This window comes from Phoxinus phoxinus (assembly GCF_949152265.1).
Source record: "Phoxinus phoxinus genome assembly, chromosome: 14".
In the NCBI taxonomy this organism is placed as follows: Eukaryota; Metazoa; Chordata; class Actinopteri; order Cypriniformes; family Leuciscidae; genus Phoxinus; species Phoxinus phoxinus.
This window is the reverse complement of record NC_136889.1, coordinates 12,149,746-12,172,041: the sequence shown is the minus strand read 5'-3', so window position 1 is coordinate 12,172,041 and position 22,296 is coordinate 12,149,746. Positions and strand designations below refer to the sequence as shown.

Genomic DNA, 22,296 nt, shown 5'->3' with positions numbered 1-22,296 from the left:
TTTTGGTGCCCTAAGCATAATTGCATAATTTATTTATGATGCCCCCTACCCCGAGAAACTTCGTCTTCATGAGGAACACGCGCGCTTGCTCTCTCTCCCTCTCTGTCGTGCACGCACTATGCGGTTTGGAGCACAGTCTCTGTCTCGCGGGCGCGCTCGCTCTAGATTCCGGAGATTTTAACTAATTCGCGGGCATCAGTGAGCCGCTATAAATATGCGGGAGACTCCCAGAACTTCCTTTGGGATGTCTGTATTTCTATACTGAAATAATATCGGCATTATAATTATTGATTTTTCATTAGGCTACTTTTTTGGTGCCCCCTCACCTCAGCTCTTGGTGCGCACAGCGCGTGGTGGGAGCGGCGGCGCTGAGTGTTATGTAACCAATGAGCAGCAGCACACTACATGCCTGTAACGTCCGGACTGCATTTGTTAGCATTTACGGATTAATTGGCTCATAATGGCTTCTAAAAAATCATCAAAAGTGTGGGAGTATTTCGAGAATGTTAAAGATGACCCAAAGAAAGTTAAGTGCAAGCTGAAGGCTGCGCGCGAAGCGTCTCAGCAACGAAGACATCCTTTCCTTTTTCTTTTTCTTTTGCTGCATGTGCACTTTCTGAAGCCCATTCGATTATAACTTGTATTAGGCCTATGTTTATTTTCGTTGTTGTGTAATTGTTTTTATTTATTCAGGCAGGCTTATTGTATTTTGAAAAATGTTTATAAATAAATGGTAAATGGCCAATATTCATGTTTATGACATTTTGGACTAGTGCCAGGCTGTTGCGCTAAGTTAAATTTTATTTATTTATTTTATCCCGATTCCCGAGTGTGAACTGTGAATTAAAAGTCAAGAAATAGGTTCCTAAGTGAGAGATAAAGGCATGTTTTGGCACGTTGTTGTTTTTGAAGCCAATTTGTTCCTATTTTATGTGAACTTTTCTGATGTTTGATATATGTATGTGTGATATGTTTTGTTCATCTGGCTTTAAATGAATAAAATAAAAACATTTTTTAGCTCTTTTGTTTGAAATGGAAAAAATCTAGCTGCTATCTAAAAAAAAAAAAAAAAAAAAAAAGTTCGACTATCAGTCGACTACGGCAAAATCTAACGAATCAGATTCGACTATGAAAATCCTTAGTCGAAAACAGCCCTAAACTAAATATTTAATTTCCTTCTGAAATAAAATAAAATGATTTGAATGCAGACACAAAGGTGACAAGTGTTTTCAACAGGATGATGCAATTTTTTACACTTGAAACGGTCACCCCGAGGTGTGAAGTGTGGCTGAGTCAGGTTTGGTACCTGTTCATGGGTGAGACATTGTTCGGTGAGTATCTCTAACAGAGGTGCAGCGTTGCTGTCTCTCCTCTTAAACATCTCTCTGACGATGGACAGAAGGTTCCAGATGCCCTCTGGCTCTCTACCTCGCAGGGGCCTCAGCAGACAAGCCCATTCAGCAGCTGCCGGAGGCTCAGTGGACGACAGGTACATGGAGTTCACATCACTAAGAACAACAAGGGACAAAAAAAGACAGTTTAGTTTGTGGCCCTTGTAATATACTAAGACGGTCTATATTAAATTATTTTTTGATCATTATTAGAATACAAATCAATATTTTCCATTAAAAATACCGATCAAAGTTATCCTCACTTTTTATTAATTTATTCAGAATTATAAAAAATCCTGACAATGTCATGTTCATCTTTAACTCCAAGGACCCCTTTCCTATTTCCTGCTCATTGTAGATCTCACAGTAGGACACAGTCCTGAAAGTTTAATCATTTTTATACAAACAATGTAAAAGTCTCTGCAGTCACAGCTTTAACATCATCCAGGAGTAATAGTTTCTGTAAATTTCTGTAAATGAACGAATCAAACAAAAGTAATTGAAATAGCTCAACACAAATGTTTCAAGTGTTTTTTCCAAATTCAACTGAAAATGCAACTTTTATTCAACTGACTTCTGCACTCAAAATTATTCAACTCCCTGAATAGAAGCCCTCACACAACAGCACAAATCTGCAAAACAGGTGTCGTCTCAAGCAAACCTAATGCAACTAATCAAGGGCTTCATTAGTTGCCCCAGGTGTGCTGGAGCTAGAACACATGAAATGCCTGAACTGACAAGGTTTAGGCGCTTTTCCACTACACAGTACCGACTCGACTTTGTTTGGTTTTCCACTGTGTAAAAGTTGTACCTGTTTCCAGATACTTTTTTTCGTATCACCTCCGGCGAGGTTCTGAGCAAGTTGAGGCGATACTAAAATGTGACGTGAAAACACGGCAGACTGCTGATTGGTCAGAGAGAATCGTCACTATTCACTGCGTCATCATTGCACGTGCCAGACGGAGTACCCTGAATAACCCCGCCATTTTTAAATAGTTTGGTATACTCATTACTAATATTATGTAAAACAGCATACACTCAATTTCCTCCATTGTCCTGTGTGTGTGGGTAGCGGGTGTGTGTCGCGTAGAAGATTACGTCACGGCGGTTTCCTGCGGCGTCGCTATGACGACCAGGTACTATTGTGGAGGACTATCTGCAATGGAAAACGAAGCGAAAAGCGAGCCAAGCTGAGACGAGTCGAGTTGAGCTGGTACTGGTAATGGAAAAGCACCATTTGTTAAGCGTCACGTTTGACTGAATGTCAAAAGAATGGTCCAAAAAGTTGCGCCCTTCACAAACAAGAAACGGGATTAAAAAAGATAGCGAAGGCACTAAATGTTCCTAGAGACACCATTGGAAGCATAGTTTGCAAGTCCAAAATGAAAGGAACAGTGGTTACACTACCTGGGCGGGGCAGAAAAAGGAAGCTATCAACGGCTGCAACCAGATTTCAAAGGCGGCAGTTTCAGAAAAACCCTCGAGTGACTGCAAAAGACCTGCAGCAAGACTTGGTGGTAAATGTTGTCATTTTTCATGTATTTATGAAGGCAGCTACAACTAAGGCAAATGGACTGACGTAATGGACTTCATAGAGAGTGAACATGTCCGATGGCATTTCTCACTGTTTAAGCCATGCAGGTCAGGCACAAATAAAATGTACGGAATTGATGCGTTTTAAAGACGGGGTACAGATTCTTTGGATTCACAATGGGAACATTTCTGTAGCTGGAACCTAACATAAGCTTCTTGTATTCTGTGAGCTACTGAAGACCCATAATGAGACGTACTGTACTGCTAATTTTTTTTTACAAATAAACCACTGGAAGGATTGCTGTATTAAATTAAATATTAGTTTAAAAATTAGTTAGTTGTCTTAATTTGTTGTCTTGTCAATCAGTTGTTGTAAACGTCAGTCGAACCTTTGTCAACTCGGTCAGTTTTTGTCAACTCCCTCAGTATTTAACACTGTCAGATGAAGATTTCTGATCATTTTTAAGAAAAATATTTTGTGTCAAAATATTAAAACATCAACTGAACTACATGATATTATGTCTGATTTACCTAAGAAAATTGGTTATATACGTTTAATATTTAAAAGGAGGGTAGAGAATTAAGGAACTGGATTGTTCATAAACCCATGAAAGAAATTTAGAAAATGTATTTTTTCACTTAGCTCCTTGAACACCATTATTACATAATTGATGACTTAACACTGTTTTTGGATGGATAAAATTAAAATAGCATGCTTTTTAATGCATCTGATGGAGTTGACAAATTAAGTTATAATGTGAATAAATTTACGTTTTTAGAAAATGAACCGTTTCAGAACATTTTCAGTTCATTAGCTGAGATCTAGGTCTACATATAAATAATTGTATAATTAATCTATTATTAAATAATAAAAACTAACTTCTAAAACATGCTTTGTCCCTTATCTCAAGAATCAGTATATATATATATATATATATATATATATATATATATATATATATATATATATATATATATATATATATATATATATATATATTAGGGCCGGGACTCGATTAAAAAAATTTATCTAATTAATTAGAGGCTTTGTAATTAATTAATAGAAATTAATCGCATTTTAATCGCATTTATAAATATTTGACCTGAGAACAGTGAGAAGTAATTTTTTTCACATGGATTTTTAGTATACCATTGAATAATGACTGAATACATAAGTTTAAGCAACAAAATATTGTTTATTTTTGTTCAACCAAGTCCAGCAGACCAGTGCTATTTTTGCCATTAAGTGTAGCAATAGCCGTTCCGAATTCCTTGCTGCATAGCTTGCACACAACCATGCTCTTATCGACGCTTCCATCCGTTCGTTTTTTATAACAAAATGTCCCATCCACGGGGCCAACCAACGCGGTCTCGTCAGCTTCTTTGTTCATGTTCACTGTGGTTTGTTGTTGTCTGAAGTTATCAAGTTATGAACATAGACGGTTATGAACGCTATTGGTGCTCCAGTATAATCAGTCCGCCTAAACTCATCCAGTGAGAAACGTTCCGCGGTGCAAAAATAAGTGCGATTAAAATGCGTTAAAAAAAATTGAACGCGTTATTTTTTGTGTAACTAATTAATCTTAATTAACGCGTTAAAGTCCCGGCCCTAATATATATATATATATATATACACACTCTAGCTTGTGAGGTATATTCTTTATCCACACAAATAAAATAAAAAATGTCTGAAAAAGTACCCCCAAAAACCATGTATGCCTGTTTGGGAAACACTGGTTTAAACACAGATGACAACAGTAAACTGTGCTACACTGTAGGTAGTACCAGTCTGGTTGTCTTTACCTGAACACAACCGGTGAGGGGCCACAGAACTTGTGCAGGGTCTTCTTTATGTTGTCACTTAGGGTGGACTCATCTAGATACCAGGTGCTCTGGTCAGAGGCTGAAGGGCCAGCAGTAGGATCTGTTGAACCAATTTATTAGAAAAGAAAAATGAGGATTTACAAGGTCTGCATATCTTCACAGAAAATTAGAAACTAATGAATTGTGTTTTGTAGGTCAATGCATACCCGGGGCTCCACACACGGTGTTAATAGCGGTAGACTGGGAGGAAAGAAGCTCATCCAAAAGACGCTGAGCTGTCGGCAAGATCTGGAGATACAAAAGAGCGAATCACAATAAAGCCAGAAATTAATTTAAACATCAGATGAGAAATTATCTGATAAAAGTTTTTTATTTATATTTAAGCAATAAAAAAATATTTTAAAAACATTGTTTAATATAATGTTATATACAAGTAACAAAATTAGATTATGATGGCATAATGCATAGTATAAAACAATAAAACATTAGCATTTACCACATAAATATTATTAGTAATAAATGTTTTCTACCTTATACTGTACCAAGTATTTACAGAACCACACCGAAGTCATGAACACAGAACCATGATACAAACCGAACTGTGATAAATCTGAGCAGTCACACTCCAATATGGACAATGAGGCCACTGTGTGCACTTCATCACAGTTATTTAGAGCTGTGCAAAGACACTTTAAAGCTCAGAGAAACCACGGGCAACCAGACCATGTCCATTTATAAGAACAAAAAAAAAAAGCATGCCTCACCTGCTGTGGGAGTTCACTGATGAGGTATTGTGCAAACTTCTGGAGTTGATCCCGTTGTAACCTGGACAGGGACTCTGACACAGGTGCTCGAAGACACACAGCAGAAGCCTATAGCCAAACACAAGTCACTGATATTTGAAACTGGCAGACATAACTGAAATTAAGCTTCAGTGCTTTAACCTACTCACTAGTGCAAACTAAACCGGGAGTAGGCTGCTCATTAGCAAACATTGTGCATTTCTAATGTATCTGGAGGCTTTGATGCCTTCAGGTGGATGTCCCAGTGTGCCGTCACCTGGTACTCCCTTCTGCTCATGGTGGACACACATGCTGGAGAACCCCTCATTTGCAATTGGCCCATACATAATATATGAGCTCCAGATAGACATGCTTTGAGCCGATCAGAGCTAATTCTCTCTGTAGCTCATAGTGAGATTATTAAAGAGAACGCGGAGTGTCCCGTGGGGGCAGTATTGTGAACTACTGGAGTGAAATGTGTTGGCTGTGTCTGGGAGATGGAGGATGGGGAGAGAGGAGGATGGATGAAGGACAGACCTGGAGAACTAAACTGAGGAGGATAAGGAGGACGGAAACGTTTAGAATTCCTGGACAACACACCTCAGTATGACTGAGTGCAGGATTAGCCACGTGGCTGAGAGTCTAACTATGGGAGACCACATTCTTCCATACACAATATAAGACTGACCCTTCTGCAGACATTTCACACAAAATGTATTCTAACTTAGGGGGGTTTCAATCGTCTTGATTCCAAACATCCTCATTATGATGATCTTTTTATGAGGGAGCCCCATATATATATATATGGGGCTCCCTCAAAAACAACATACTTAGTTTTTTTTTAATTGTTATTAAAGGGATAGTTTACCCAAAAGAGAAAATTCTATCATTTACTCACCCTTATGTTGTTCCAAACCTTTATGAGTTGCATGCTTCGGTTGAACAATAAAGAAGATATTTTGAAGAATGTTGGTAACCAACATTGACGGTAGCCATTGACTTCCATAGTATTTTTGGCGACTGTCAACCATTCGTTACCAACATTCTTAAAAAAATATTATTTTGTCTTCAGCAGAAGAAAGATATCATACAGGTGTGTAACAATATAAGGTGAGTGACAGAATTTTAAGTTTTGGATGAGCAATCCTTCTAAAAGGATATATATATTTATTGATGCACCTCTTGATTGAAATATCACAGCATTTATTTCCATTAAGGAGGTGCATAAATCTTTGGTCAAGATCTTGTATTGACAACGCAAGACTATAAAGTCTGCTCCAGCACATCCCAAAGACTTTCAATTAATTTAAGGTCTGGGCTCAGAGGTGCCAATTCATGTGTGAAAATGATTCTTCATGCTCCCTCCAAACCATACTTTCACAATTTGAGCCTGATGAATCTTGGCAATAAATATTGACTTTAAACAGCTGTACAGAAACACAAAGGAAACTAAAACAATTTCATATTTGGTAAATGTATTCTGTAAACTTTTTTTCAGGGACCACCTATCACCTCTACAGAACCCAACCCCCCCATTCAATCTGACTATTATGGCAGTTTACTTCCTTTTCAAATTCAGGGACTGCAAATTTGTAAATGGCTTTGGGTTCTTTCAATATTCAACTTTAAGTAAATTGCAAATGTGAAAGTCATGAAAATGGGCTAAAAGACAGCATTCCAGCAAAAGGTTACCGCATAATTACCCTGGTGGTTACTATTCCAAAGAAGTTTAGGGAAATTATGTTAATTTTGGTCAAGATTAGGACCCTTTTTAATGTTTTCAAATCAAGTCAGTTGAAATGTTTTTTAATCCTAGTTGCAACCATCATAATTAATATGGCGAGGAGACAGCTACAAGACAGTCTGAAAGCTAACTACATGGGAAAAAAACACATAAGCCCACTCAATAGTTAAAGGGCACAGCGATGATGCAGAATGAGAGGTCTAATGACTGACACACAACATTTATCACTGGTGTATGCCTCTCTAGCTTCTCTATGTACAATATCATAATCCAGTACAATGACTGTTTTCTATTTCTTGATGTCATCATGTTCTGTTTAGGATTTAGAAAAGGTCTCTGCAGGAATGCATTATACTTTGTGACAATCTTTGAGATCCTGTCGATTAGGTGGGCTAAATGTCAAGCCTGAAGCATTTGAACTTCAGGCTGCAGGCTGTGATGTGAGAAAGAGATGGGTAACCTCAGACACCGCCCTCAACACGCAAAGAGGCAAATGAAGGGATTCTGCAGCAAGATATCAAGTCTTAAGTGTCAATGATTTACTGAAATTCCTGTGTGGCTGATAAATGGTCTCATATCATAGCAGAACTAATAATATAGTGTTTATTCAACTCACAATAGCATAATAGACTCCAAAGCTGTTTGAAACGCACAGGAATGCACAATGATGGTAAATGCATTCAAATTAAACATTCTCAAAGCTTTTTGCATAGAAACGGTTTAAGATAAGAGATACCTAACCTACCAACATGGGCAAGCGTCATGTTGCAAACACTACCTAAAAAGTTTAATTATCCGCCATTTTCCTTCACTTTTCCAAAATTGCAATATTAAATTCAAATAAACGCAATGGATATCTAGCGACAGCTATAAGAAACTAACTAGGGAACTGTGTATTTGATATGTACAACAAAACCAAACCATGCGAGAAAAGCTTATGCAAAATAAGTTTGTTATAATTTCCCCCAATGGCAGCAAACAGAAGACAAAGCCCACATGCAAATGCTAAACGCCACCCACGGCCCGGGCCGCCAGGTCTATCTGACTGTAGCAGGCCCTCCTAAGGGGGGTGGGATATCACAGCAGTGCAGATTCTTCCCTCCACCCTCCTGACTCCACGGGGAGGCATCAAACCTAATCAAAAGCTTCTCAGTGCTCTCACGCCCACGGTCACTCCGCACAGATAGAAACCTAGAGAAAGTTCGTGCATGTGCTGTACGTGAAATATTCCCCACAGATACGTCTATCTGAAGCAGGCCATTGTGCGTATTAAAATTCCTCTGTATATGTCATTTTGAGACATAATGAGAACTGTTGCCTTAAGTAGCTTGTTTTATTTTAATACACTAATTTCTTCGAACCTTAATGGACAATCCATATGTTACATATGGAGTAGCAGTGTTAGTTCATAAACAGACACATTAAAATATACTTTTCTCTTTTAAGCTCTGCATTTCACCCTAGATCAATTTCCAGCCTATACAAAGGTTATCTTAGTAATTGCACTTTACTTAAAAAAAAAAAGAAAGAAAGAGAAATACGGAAAACAAATATCGGTGTTGGGGCGGAAACCTTGTATATCCATATCTTGCCTTTTTTTTCTTTTCTTTTCTTTTACAAATCATTACTTTGTCACCCTTTCTGTGGGTTTTGCGAATATTTAACCAATGAAAAGTTAAAAAAGAGCTTGAGACTAAACCTCATAACTCTATTGGATCCTCAAACTGTTGGTCAATCCTCAAAACTCCACTCGCCTCTATCGTGAATAAAGTGATGTATGCCGTTTTCGCTGCTTTTGCAATGCATAAAGAAATAAAGAACTGGTTCTTTTGAGTAAGTACAGCATTTTCTTTACTCAAGAAATTATATATATATATGGATGGACGGACAGACAGACAGACGCAAATGTTTTATGTATTTGAGGAGCAGAGAAGAGCGTCTTAGGCTAGCATTTGTTGTCAAATTATAGTACTGTGCATAGCACTTTGTCTTTAATAACATGAGATTTTGGCCAAATGACAGAAAAAACTGAGCACCCACACAGCATCAGTAAACTTAATAACCTGTATGAAAAAAATTAGATACACTTACTGCCTCAGATTTAGACGTTCTAATGACAGACAAAAAACGTATTGCAAAATTCTTTGAAATTCGCTGGTCAAAAACCTTGTAACACAATTTAAGCTTTATTTTAGTAAAATGTTAATATTACAATGACACATGCAAGTGTCTGACTATATATATATAAAGCCACAATATCAACTCTGACAACACAGTGCTTATTTAAAAAATAGCGCATTTTTTTTCCATTTCCTGAAAAGTAACGTTTTTGGAGAAACAAGGTTTCCGCCCAACAACGACGATATACAGTATATTACTTTTCAGATTTGCTGAAAATGACATTTAACATTGATATTAAATAAGTGTTTTTAAAGATCAACTTTGAGTGAGCATTAGCATTATCGATGTGTAAAAATAGGTTAAATGAAGCAAATATCCAATAAAAAAATATCATACAATAAAATGATACAGATATACTATTATCCCAAGCGAAAGGACAATGTGTGCTTCTACAAACCCTTACATTGTGAATTCTGAAGAGGCAGAGGGCCACAACGTGGGCACACCATTTGGCTCCTGCTCCACAGGTGCAGCTGCAGGAAGTGATGCGGCAGCGGTCAAACATTACAGCCACATTGTAGGCTCCTTTTGATTGCCCGGCCTGGGGCGACACTACTGTGGCACTGAGGTGGAAACCTGTTTAAGGGAACAAAAGCATGTCAGTCTTTGGTAATACATTTCAACACAAAACTAGTTCACACTCTCCTCACACTCTGGATAAAAAAAAATTCCTTATTATTGGGGAGTTATTTATTGTAAAATACTGTTTAATATGAAAACTTGTGCTTTGTTTTTAGAGGGATTATTCTGAAAACATCATATTTGCACCTGATGCAAGGAGGCATTTAAAAAAGCATTAATATTTAAAAGGCTGAGGGAGTTTGGTGACTTTAAGACTGAATGATAAAACAGCAATTGAACTGTACACAGACCATACAGGAAATGAAAGACATCTGAGATGGAAAGAGAGAAAGAAAGAGTCCAAATGTGTGCGTGGAGTGTGTGTGGAGAGTCGAGTGCAGGGGGTTGGCCGAAAGCTTTTACCACTGGACAGCGGCCAGCGCTCCTCTGGCCAGTAAGAGCAGAGGTGGGGGTAGTGGGTGGTTTCAGCTTATAGCTCCTGTTCCAAATTCAACGGGCCTCCTCAAGCCAACTCTACTACACTGCCTCTTTTTCTATCAGTCTACCTGTTAGTGCCAAAAGTACCCCTCTATTCCTTTATTCCTGACCCACATTCCCCTGTAAGCTGTCCCTGATAAAACAAAAGGCCCAAAGGTTTCATAATCTTCATTAAAAAAAAAACTTTGTATAAAACAGGGTCTTTCTTTAATTAAGAGAACAACTGGCTGGACCAATAAGCACATCATAATTGCAAATGTCACTAGGCTGTCATCGGTTACACATCATTAAAGAATATGATGTTAGTTTTAGTGATATTGTTAGTCATAGTAAACAATCTCTGATTAAACTGATAATTTACCTCACATGAACAACAAATTAGGTGATCTGACTCATATCCCAGTGGGCAATGCAGAAATGTTTGTTGAATAGACTAATAGGTCTGTAACAACCAAGAAGTTTGGGCATGACATGAAAAGGCTGAAGGTTATAGTCTTTTTAGCACTGTATTCTCACTATGAGGTTAAGCACAGTGCAATAAGAAGAGTTTTGGAAGCACTTCTCTTTTCGGTGCAGCTGTTCTATGTCAGACCGCTCTGGTGGAGTGACTGAAAACATTTGATTTGGCCTTGACGGGCAGTTAGGAGGTCAGTGGGCTGGGTTGTCACTGATTGGCCAGGGCAGCTAGAGGAGGATTTTTTTATGGTCTTTTCAGAATCATATAATTGATAATAAATCCCCCTAACAATCTGCCACCACACTGTAAACAAAAAAGCAGTGAGCGAAACTCACATAAATCAGAAGAACCAAACACACAGAGGGGTCAAAATGCAACCAAAACCTAAAGTATGCTTCTGAGGAACAAGCTGGTTGGATTTTTCCCTCTAGAAAGTTGCGATGTTTAAACAGCAAGATCACTATTATTATTAAAGCTACTGACACATTGGTAACACTTTAAAATAAGGTTTCATTAGTTAACTACATTAGATAACATGAAAAGAGAAGAGCAAGACATCTACAGCTTTTATTAATCAAAATTATTTATAATTTCAACATTTACTAATAAATTATTCAAATCAAAAGTTGTGGCTGTTAACAATAGTTAAATGCACTGTGAACTAACATGAACAAACATTGACTGTATTTTTATTAACTAACATTAACAAATATTTATAAAATACTGTAACAAATGTTTGTTCATTGTTAGTTCATGTTATTAATACATTAACTAATGAAACCTTATTGTAAAGTGTTACCGCCACAACTTACCTGGAAGTACATGTATCTGACTCATTAATTACACATTTCTAACCTTGAGCCCCCGCCGGAAAAAACAAAACAATTTTAAGACCTGGATAAGTTTGCATTGACAAATTTGAAGATTTCAAGTTAAATTGTGCAAAGTGTACTTCCTAGTTAAAGATGGCGACACATCTAATTCCACCATCTCTGTGTTTTTTTAAAGACCAATGATGATATTCAGAGAGCAAAGGTGACCAATATATTGCAATATAAAATGTAACTGCTTTTTGTCTCAATGTTCACTATTAAAACAAACGCAGATCTCAAAATGACCTAAACCTACCGATATACATAACCGTTCAAAAGTTTTGGGTCAATACGATTTTTTTCCTATATTTTCTCTTTTATTCAGCAAGGATGCATTGAATAGAGATTTACAATGTTACAAAATATTTCTACTTAAAAATAAATGCTGTCCTTTTTTACTTTTTATTAATCAAAGAATCCTGTAAAAATGTATCATGGTTTCCACAAAAATATTGAAGCAGCAAAGAAAAAATATTTGGAGCACCAAATCAGAATAAGAATGATTTATGAAGGATCTTGTGACACTGAAGACCTGAGTAATGGCTGCAAAAACAAAAACAAAAACACCTTTGCCCTCACATGAAAAAATTGCATTTTTAAATATATTTTTTAACTTGTAATAATATTTCACAATATTAATGTTTTTTTTATTGTATTTTGATCAAATAAATGCAGCCTTGGTGAGTATAAGAGACTTCTTTCAAACATAAAAAAATATTACCGACCCCAAAATTTGAAAGGTAGTGTCGATTCATCACTAATCCTGAAAGAGTTTAAGGGTTTGTTTTAGACTTTTGAAAAGTTGTCTGAATTCTACGGGCAGTCTAAACACTGTGAATCGGAACGCAGGCAGACCCCTGAAGGGTGTGTGCGTGTGCAAAGGCTGGGTCAGGCTTGGGTCAGCTGCATCATGATTTCCCTCTGCTGCTGTATGGCCCACTGCCTCCAACAACAGCATTCATTCACACAGCCTGAGCTTAAACCACTTACACATACACTCAGCTTTATGTGCCATGCCACTGGTTCTCTCTCAGGCCATTTGAAGACTTGGCATTGAACATGTACAGAGCCAAAGATGACTCTAAACACAAGGATGGCTTATTTAGGGTGCAATTTTACGATTTGTATCCTATAAAAAACAATTAAGATTTATGTGAGAAGTGTTCAGTGCAGCAAAGTAATTCACCTAAAGGGACTTTCCGAACATTTTGGTCAAAAACCCACCACTCATGATGACACAATAAATACTTAAATGTCTTTGATTTCTCACCTATCTGCAGAGGGTCTTTAACAGCTCTCACTCTATAGAGCTGCTCACCACGCTGAAACTCATCAGGGCTGCCATTGGCCAAACAAGAGTATAATCTGCACAAACGGAAAGGAGGAGGAAATTAAACCGAGCATTCAGCAGGTCATACTCTATATCTTATTAGGCATTCTGGTAATCTGGTTAAGCATAAAGGTAAAGCACAAGTATTTAAAATAATATTAGCAGTTACAAGGTCTGTGGGCTTTTACCTGATGTCCTCTTCGTTCTCTGGAAAGCTCCAGTAGGCGATCCGCAATTGGAGCTGCTCAGGAACGGGAGGATAGACCTTTTCCACGACTTCGAACGGAATATGGAATGCCACCTGCTTGGCCGACAGCTCCACCAGAGGGATGACTTGTCCATCTAAGAAAGGAAGTGACATCGGGGTTACAGTTTCTGCTTCAGATAAACTAGATACTCAAAGAATTAATGACATCGATGGCTATTTAGCAGCAATCTGAAGGCCTGTTCACACAAAGACAAATATTCAGTGTGAAAGTTCTGTGCAATTAACATTTCAATTTGAAAGAACAGCTGTTAAAGCGTCTGTTCAGACCGACACAAACAGCCACACACGTCTAATTCAGTGCTACTTGCTAGGGCTGTGCGATATTGAAGAAAAATGCGATATGCGATAACTCCTTAAATAATGCGATATTCGATATGCAATACGATAATGCTTAAAGTGTGTAAAATAAACATAAATTATCTTTAAAATTATATATCCTACATGTTTCACATTCTTTTTATGACAAGAAAACATCTTTAGAACTTCTGAATGTGAACATCAGTGTTTTACTGTAGCATAAGAAGTGTTATTTTAACATCAGTGTAAACCACAGGGCTTCAGGTTATCTTACATTAGGTTTATTTAATAAAAGATACTGAATCATAAAATATAAAAATAAAACATTGCTTAGTTTTCACTGTATGAATTAAATATATCCTGATACTTATTAAAGCTAAAAAAATTTTTTTATTTTGTTCATGACCCCATTTATTGCAAGCTGTTGCGATATGGATATTGCGATATATACATTTGCGATATTTCGATAAATTCGATATATTGCGCAGCCCTACTACTTGCCATTTATTTGTAATTTGTGAATTTACTAGCAATTTCTTAGTGAAAATAGTTTAAAAGTAGGCTAAATTTTGTTGTGTGTGGTCACACGTGCAGAGCTGTTGCTGTTATGTAAAACTATGATTTGGTGGTACTCACGAAAATAATATTTTGCTAAGCGACAGTGAATAGCTGAGGATGAACCCAGAACCAGACCAAATTCTCATGCCGAACATTCGTGTTGGCATGAACAGGCCTTGAGACAGCTAGATCAGCAGTAGGTTGATAAAAATCACTACATTCCGTTCACAGCCACTCTGCATTAAACAATCAAAACTACTTGGCATCTCTGTCGAATAGTTGAACAATAGTCACACAGATGGCTGCAGTTCAAATTACTTATTTTGAAAAGGAGGGAACAGGACTGAGAAGTGAGGTTCAAGACCTCAGGCAACCTATTTTGTTCCTAAACCAGACGGTTTGTATACACTCAAGGCTAAATAGAGAGAAAACCGGAGAGCTGCCAACAGGGACTAAATGCTGTCCGCTGAGAAGGGCTGGGGGGTTCCAGTATCCTGCAGGGTCCTGGTTTCAAGTCACTAATTTCCTCCAGACAATGATAAGAGTCGCCAGGCATTAATAATGAAAAATACTCAGACTAAAAAAAAACACTCCTTTAAGAGCAACTGAATATCTGTGCCTACAGCCTAAAGTGAACTCAACCACAGGTTTCAGAGGCAGCACATATAATAAAACTTTACTTATATTGAGCTGCAAGGCTGTAGTGACATACTTATCTAATAAGATATAAGCAAGATCCATCTGAAATGAACACCAACATCAGGTCATTATCATAACAGAGCTTTAGGCAATGGCACTGTAATCCACTGTACTCGGTCACCTTAGAGCCACATCTCACATTACATTCACCCAGACAATGCACTGGTTTGCTGTCACTATACAACTGCCAAACGATGCCAAAGCATGCTACTATTTTTTTTAAAATATATAAATATATTGTGACTACACTGCATGTTGTGCCTAAAAACAACATTTTTACCCGATTATACTTGTATAAATGGTACCGCAACTGTCTTACTGTTTTTATAAAATGGTAACTACATAATAAAAACATTGAGGAGGACACAAACTTGCACTAAATAAGTTGTAAATTAAGTGCATTAATCGATTTTTCAGTGACTCTTCTATGTAGAAAGTAAATGTTTTTGAGCGAGTCATCAAATCATTCAGTAAACTGATTTGTTCAAAAACACTGATTCATTCAAGAAACTTCACAAACAAGTGAAGTGATCCTATTTAAGGGTGTCCCACTGGGTCATCAAAAGTTCTACACACTACCCAAACGTCTTCATTCCCACAACACTTGCCAAACCCTGAACATATTTGATAAGCAGACAAGTGCAAATATCACAATTTTGGGCCTATGAGTAAATCATTGAATCATTCATTCAACCAATCATTCCAACAAGCTGATTCATTCAGGAATTAAATAAGTGATTGTCTTTGTGTTTTTGAACGAATCAGTGGATTGACAGATTCAATGACTTGCTCAGATTCATTCTGGAATAAAACAACAGTTTGAATATGCTTTTTTCCCACATTGACTTTTGGAACTTTTTTTGTTTACGGAACAAAAGAAGTGAACTGGCAATAGTGTATCTACAATACAAGTTATTTACAGTAATATAAACTAATGCATTCTAAAAAAGGAAACAAGTTCCTCAATTTCAAAGTTGTTCTAACACAGAAATAATTTATCTGATTCCTCATGAAGGAAAATCAGCAGGATTGTCCATTTCCACAAAGTGTGACCATGTTATAAAAAATGGGACAAGTTACACAATTTTATCTAGGGTTAAATCAATCACCCTTAACCAAAAAGCACAACTGTCAATATCAAGTAGTCAAAAAGGATGCTATGATATTACCTTGAGGAATAAAAGAGGATGCAAAATTATTGACAACATGCAACTTAACATTTTACCATTACTCGGTCGGTCTACATACAACCTGGTGTGTTGGCTGTTAAGCAAAGCACTGAAATGTGTCATGGTCACATAGAAGCAAACCACACCATTACCAGCCACCCACATAATCTAAAACCAACCGCCAAAAGATGAAACGCTAAACTACTTTGGAGATGAATTACCCAGACCACAAGTAGATACAAGAATACATTATAGACAGACAGTGGGAGTCATACAGACAACCACTTCACAGGGGGCAGGTGACACATTAAAGGTGCTGCCAACAAACAGCTGCTCAGCAACAATATGTGCATAAGTGTGAGCGAGATCCCAATGAATCAGGTGGCACACTCATAGCCAATCTTGGCTGACTTAACCATGGTGACCAACAGAAAAGGAGTTAACACAGGCTACGAGACAGCTTTGTCTTTTGTGAGGGAGTGAATAGGTGAGACAGTCTCTCATGAGCGGTCTGCCGTCTCACCGCTCCAAACCCTACCGCCTGCTGCCCAACAACCAGAGAACAAAGACACCCAGCTCACAGAGTGCTATATAAACAGCTACGTCTGAGTGATTGTGTTCCCTCAGTTTCAGCGCCAAGAAAACGGGCACGTGATATACCTCTGATTTACTTTTAGAACAGATTATGATTTAAAAAAACATGGGGATTTGGTGTCTAAAACTGGGCTGTGCTAAAACTCAGCTGCATTATGCAGATTGATCAAATGTGGCTTTTTTTGTTTAACCACAATCCTCTGCTCTGAGGCAGTGACCTGCACAAGACAAAGATCTTTTTACAGCCCTCTGCTGCTCAACTCCACCCAACCCCCCACAACACTCACTCACTCTCAATCTAAACACCACACAGGCCTTCCTTTCCAAACCCCCTTAACTTATCCAACAAATGTTACATGCTCCACTTACAGATCTGCACCAGCACAGATCTCTCCCTTCACAACTGACAACTCTCTGGACACATGCACAGCATGGGGCGTTTGGTGGGATGGAGTTTCAGCAGTTTAAAGAACTTGCAGTAATACAGAGTGACTGACCAAATCCAACTCAAAGTTTCAAACATGTTTTTAACACATCACAGTTGTGCTGCAATATCAAAGATCTAGGCTAGATTTACTGCTAGAAAAAAAAAAAAGCTATGGATACTGTAAAATCTGAGTTAAACCATAACTAAAAAGAAATGCATATATTCATAACAATTGGACAATGCTTTTTCTAGTCAATATAAAGGGACAGTTCATCCAAATATAAATTGTCATCTTTTACTTACCCTCATGTTGTTTCAAGCCTGTATGACTTTCTTCTGCGGAACACAAAAGAAGATATTTTGAAGAATGTTGGGGTTCAAACAACCCATTGACTTTCATGGTATGGGGGGAAAAAAATACATTTTTTAAAATATCTTATTTTAGTTCACAAAACAACTTAAGTCATACAGGGTTGGAAAGGCATCAGGATGAGCAAATGACAATTTTTTTGGGGGGGTGGGGGGGGACTATCCCTTTTAAAGGGTCAGTTTGCCAAAAAAAATGTAAATTCTGTCATAATTTACTCACCCTCACGTCGTTCCAAAACTAAGACTTTCGTTCATCTTTGGAACTCAAATATATTTTTTATGAAATCTGAGAGATTTCTGTCCCTTCATTGAGAGCTATGCAACTACCACTGTCTTTGACGCTTCAAAATGTTCATAGAGAGATCGTAAAACTAATCTATATTAATTGAGTGGTTTAGACCAACATTTCTAAAGAGACAATCCCTTTATAAACTAAACAGATTTAATTTGTATTCACATATAAACATTCATCAACGCACACATCTAACATGGTAAACGGAAGCTTAAGCATGTCCTAATGAGGTTCATTCTCGTGTTACGCAGCACGTTTGAGCTTCCGCAAGTGGTTTGTTCTCATGCATCAAGCAGGTTAGTTGAGTTGTTTGCTGATCAATGTTTATATGTGAACAAAAGCCTAAATTCAATCTGTTCATCATATAAAGTGATTGTGTCTCTTCAGAAAATTTGGACTAAAGTTTAAACCACTCAATTCATATGGATTAGTTTTACAATCTCTTTGAGAACGTTTTGAAGCATCCAAATAGTTGCGTAGATGTCAACGAACAAACAAAAATGTCTCAGATTTTATTAAAAAAAAATGTATTCAGTTGTGTTACGAAGATGAACGACAGTCATCTTTGGAACAAAATGAGGGTAAGTAGATGACAATTTTCATTTTTGGGTGAACTATCCCTTTAAGTTTACTATTGTCCTCTGACATTTCACTCACCTGTGATCTTCAAGTCAAATTTCACTCACATTGAAAATTAAAAATACATGATTTTTTATTTTACTAGACTCCAAATCTAAAGACTCCTTTTAAGAAATTATATCAGAAAAAAAAAACATTGAATATTGCTGTAACAACACACATTTAGTAAATAAAATGTTTAAAGACTTAAAGGTAGGGTAGGTCAGATTTGTTTAAAAAAACGTTTATTCAAATTTGTTTAAACTGTCTTTATATACCAATACATAATTAAAATGCAAGTACTCTGAAATAGAGAGTATAAAAAACTGAGTGACTCTAGTGTATTTAATCTTCAATAAACACAGCTCATTAATTCCATTCACTCCCACCTAAAAACGGGTGCGCGACTGCGCGCACGTGGGCAGAGCCAATAATAGCGGCGGTAGTCATGGCGACGGAGAGTGACAGTCGCGCAAGCCAATCACTTGTTTCGTCCCAAATGGAATTAATGAGCTGTGTTTTTTGAAGATTAAATACACTAGTGTCACTCAATTTTTATACTCTCTTTTTCAAAGTACTTACATTTTAATTATGTATTGGTATATAAAGACAGTTTAAGCCAATTTGAAAAAAAGTTCTTTAGACAATTCTTACCTACACAACCTTTAAGCAAAATAAATATATATATATATATATATATTTTTTCTTCTTTTTTTTCTGCTTAATTAAAATCATTTTTGGTATTTAATATTTTTTTTTGTAAAAAAAAAAAACTGCTGTATTACTCTGTCATTTTTTGTTAACAGATTATGTGCATCTTAAAGAAAAAAATGTACATGCATATTTTACAAATAAATATCCAATCCATAGTGTCTGAAAGTCACTATGGACTCACTTTCATTGTAAAAATCACTTTCATCTCAAAATCATTGCAACAAATCAATTCATCCCTACATGCAAAACAATGTGCTGTAGTAGGCTACTACAGGTGTTATGAAAGTAGTGTAGTATGCTATAAGATGAAAGATATCAGAGGGGCATTTTACCACACTGCACCCTATCATAGAGAACAGTATATATATATATGATTCATTTATTTTAGATGCTTAACATGTTACAAGCCAACGTTTAAAGATGGGAAACTTACTACCGGCATAATATACAAAATGTATTGTTATATTCTTGACAATGCCTAACTCCACTAGTGATATTTAATATGTATTCTTTATCAAATAATTATAAAAAAATATATCCAAAACATACAAAAGGTTAATTAAATTGTCCTAATAGGGCCATGTTTGGAGGCAGTTTCAAGTTTCACTTGTTAGTTCTGAACATGCAGGTCACGTGACAGTGTTATCCATAAGTTAAGAATACATCCTAAGGTCAAAAGTGCAGCCATGCCAAGGAACGGTGTGCTCGTGTTACAATGACAGCACATAAAGCATTTCACAGCACACAAAGACAATATTCCATTACCTTTAATCTTCACAGTGGGTGAATTTGGGCCGGCAGACTGTTTCCTCCATCCTCTCCAGTTCTGGCAGAGGCTTTCCGCTTCTGATATGAATGAGCACAGGGAGTCCTCCTCAAAACGGTCCGAATCTTCAAAGGAGAACCTCTCTCCGTCTTCCCACTCAGCGAACATCAGTTCCATCACATCCGCTGTGTGGAGACCTGAAAGCTCCGACTGAACGTGCTTCTGAGCTTCTGTTGTTTTGAGAAAGTGACACTCGCTCAGGGGGAGGGGAAACTCAAACTCAACCCAAACACCCTGCGAAGTCCCGCAAGAAAGCCTGTGTTTCTTAAAAATGTAGGCTATATTTAGGTTGTCAGATGGAGCACTTGCACATCACTGCGGTGCAGTTAATCCATGCTTTTAGACCCCAATTGCTGGAGACGCTTAGGGGTCTAGTTCTTGAAAAAAGTGACAACCCATAGCTAAAAATTTAATAAACCTATATACTTGTGACTTTTCCCCCCTATATAAGTGGTGTCTTACATCGTCAAGTGCGTACGTACAGGACAGAAGACTCTAGATATGTATTACTGGACCTTTGTTGAGGTTTAAATCTTATGAAGTAAGATTTTGAAATCAATAAGCCCCCATTTAGTGTAGTATTCAAACTACATAGCAAGTGATGTTGTTTGACAGCATGACCTGTAGTGACTCACTTGAATGTAAACATGTTAGCAGAGTTCTGGTCGTTTTAGCAAGAAGGAGCTATTTTCACTCAAATGTCAATTTAAACCCCCTCTCCTCTGTTCGTCCTATCAGCTGAGCCTCGAGTCCCACAACAGCTCTACGGCTAACAAAACAAGAGAGCGGTGAAGAAAAACAGGTCCCCAAGTACACCTAGTGGCCCTCTGCAGGGATATTTCTCTTAAATAAGGCCATATCACAGTCGTAAACCCGTGTTAACCCAAAACAACCCAGGTGCGGTGTTTTTATTTCGATCGAGGTAGCTCTGCTAACTCCGATAGGCTAACGTTTGTCGATTAGCCTGCTAGCGTTCCGGCTAACCCGAAATCCCAAACACTTCAAAAACTGTCAAAATAAGCGCTGACACGACCTGTGCTTATTTGTGCCTACACACAATCAGACGGAATAACACTGTTTTAATGTTTTGGCACAAAAGCCTTGGTCCCTAATCCGAATATTGTCGATCCACTGATTAACGTTACCCAAAACAAACGACCGGCCGGCCAGTGCTTTTATCTCAGCAATTTGCCTCAACGTGGGTTTAAAAAAAAAAAAAAAAAAAATCAGACGACTAAAATTCAGATTTGACCCCTCGACCGGGACAGACGTCCATCCGTGGAAAACACATTTGTCTTAATGCCACTTCTAGCTGCCTCATATGTCCTCTCCTTTGTGTGTAAAAGCTTGTCATCCGCTTGTCTTACATGTGCCACCGGCCGGTTCTTTTCTAGTCCTCCGTTTCAAAGCAGCCAGCGCTCTCTGGATCCAAAATGTCTTTAAAAGCTGACAATTTGGAGTCGAGATCCCCCTGTTCTTTCTGTCCTGTCCCCCTCTCCTCTGCTCTGCTCGGGAAGATGAAGATGGCTCTCCAGCATCAGCTGATCCGCACTTCCGCTCCACATTAAAGCCAGACAAACACTAGTCTCTCATTACAGAATTTAGCATTGCATAATAAATTATACGGCAGTTATTTGTTCGTTAGTATGTAAGTACGTTTAGTACTAAATCATAAATAATGTATAATGCATTTCAACTGTTTGGTTTACCTTAATAGCCTACTTCAGTCTCAACAAATGAATATTGTGCAACAGATTGTCATGGACCGAGTGTGTCAGTCTTGGACTGTGTGATTTAGGACAAGAGCTTACATTCAAAAGCAAATACCTTAATAACAATGAACGAATGCTTGATAGTGACTTGGATAGAGCCTCTTTTAGCAATGCAACAATTCATGTTGCTGTGTTGATATCACACACATACTGGATTTGTATCATTTTCAGAGCCAGTATCCATTCCAGTATAATTTTAGAATTTTGGTGCCACCCAAATGGCAGGATAATATGATGATTACAATTTACAATATGCTATAAGTCCACTGATGTTTTTTATTGTTATATTTTTTAATACAAAAATAGGCTGCAATATGCTATTTAAAATGAATAAAGCATGGCAGCATGACAAAAAAAACAGATAAAAAATAAACAGACAAAAAAAATCTGATTCTATTATATTTATCTTGAAATAAGTAATTGTTTGATAAAGTGACATTATTAAGATAAGTCATTAACCCGGACATTTATCTTTATTACAAAGGGTTTTTATTATTTTATGTCTAAAGTAGTGGACATG

General features: G+C 37.3%; 1 protein-coding gene across 12 annotated transcripts in view; it reads right to left on the bottom strand.

Annotated features, from left to right (window-relative positions):
• The window catches only part of zswim8 (zinc finger, SWIM-type containing 8), a 54,152-nt gene extending 32,609 nt beyond the window's left edge, over positions 1-21,543 (bottom strand). For 8 of the 12 annotated variants that reach the window (XR_013800145.1, XR_013800146.1, XR_013800147.1 and 5 more), the window contains exons 1-9: positions 19,944-21,543; positions 17,489-17,521; positions 13,362-13,515; positions 13,114-13,208; positions 9,859-10,031; positions 5,513-5,620; positions 4,955-5,036; positions 4,728-4,848; positions 1,307-1,508 (exon numbers count right to left, since the gene is read on the bottom strand). Coding sequence is in view for 8 of the 12 variants with exons in the window: in XM_079634392.1 (XP_079490518.1) it covers positions 1,307-1,508; positions 4,728-4,848; positions 4,955-5,036; positions 5,513-5,620; positions 9,859-10,031; positions 13,114-13,208; positions 13,362-13,515; positions 17,489-17,521; positions 19,944-20,121 (1,146 nt within the window). In the remaining 4 variants the exon portion in view is untranslated. The remainder of the gene's footprint in view (positions 1-1,306; positions 1,509-4,727; positions 4,849-4,954; positions 5,037-5,512; positions 5,621-9,858; positions 10,032-13,113; positions 13,209-13,361; positions 13,516-17,488; positions 17,522-19,943) is intronic. The other 4 variants (XM_079634394.1, XM_079634395.1, XM_079634398.1 and 1 more) reach the window with 1 other exon arrangement.
• Between the last annotated feature and the right edge of the window lie 753 nt (positions 21,544-22,296).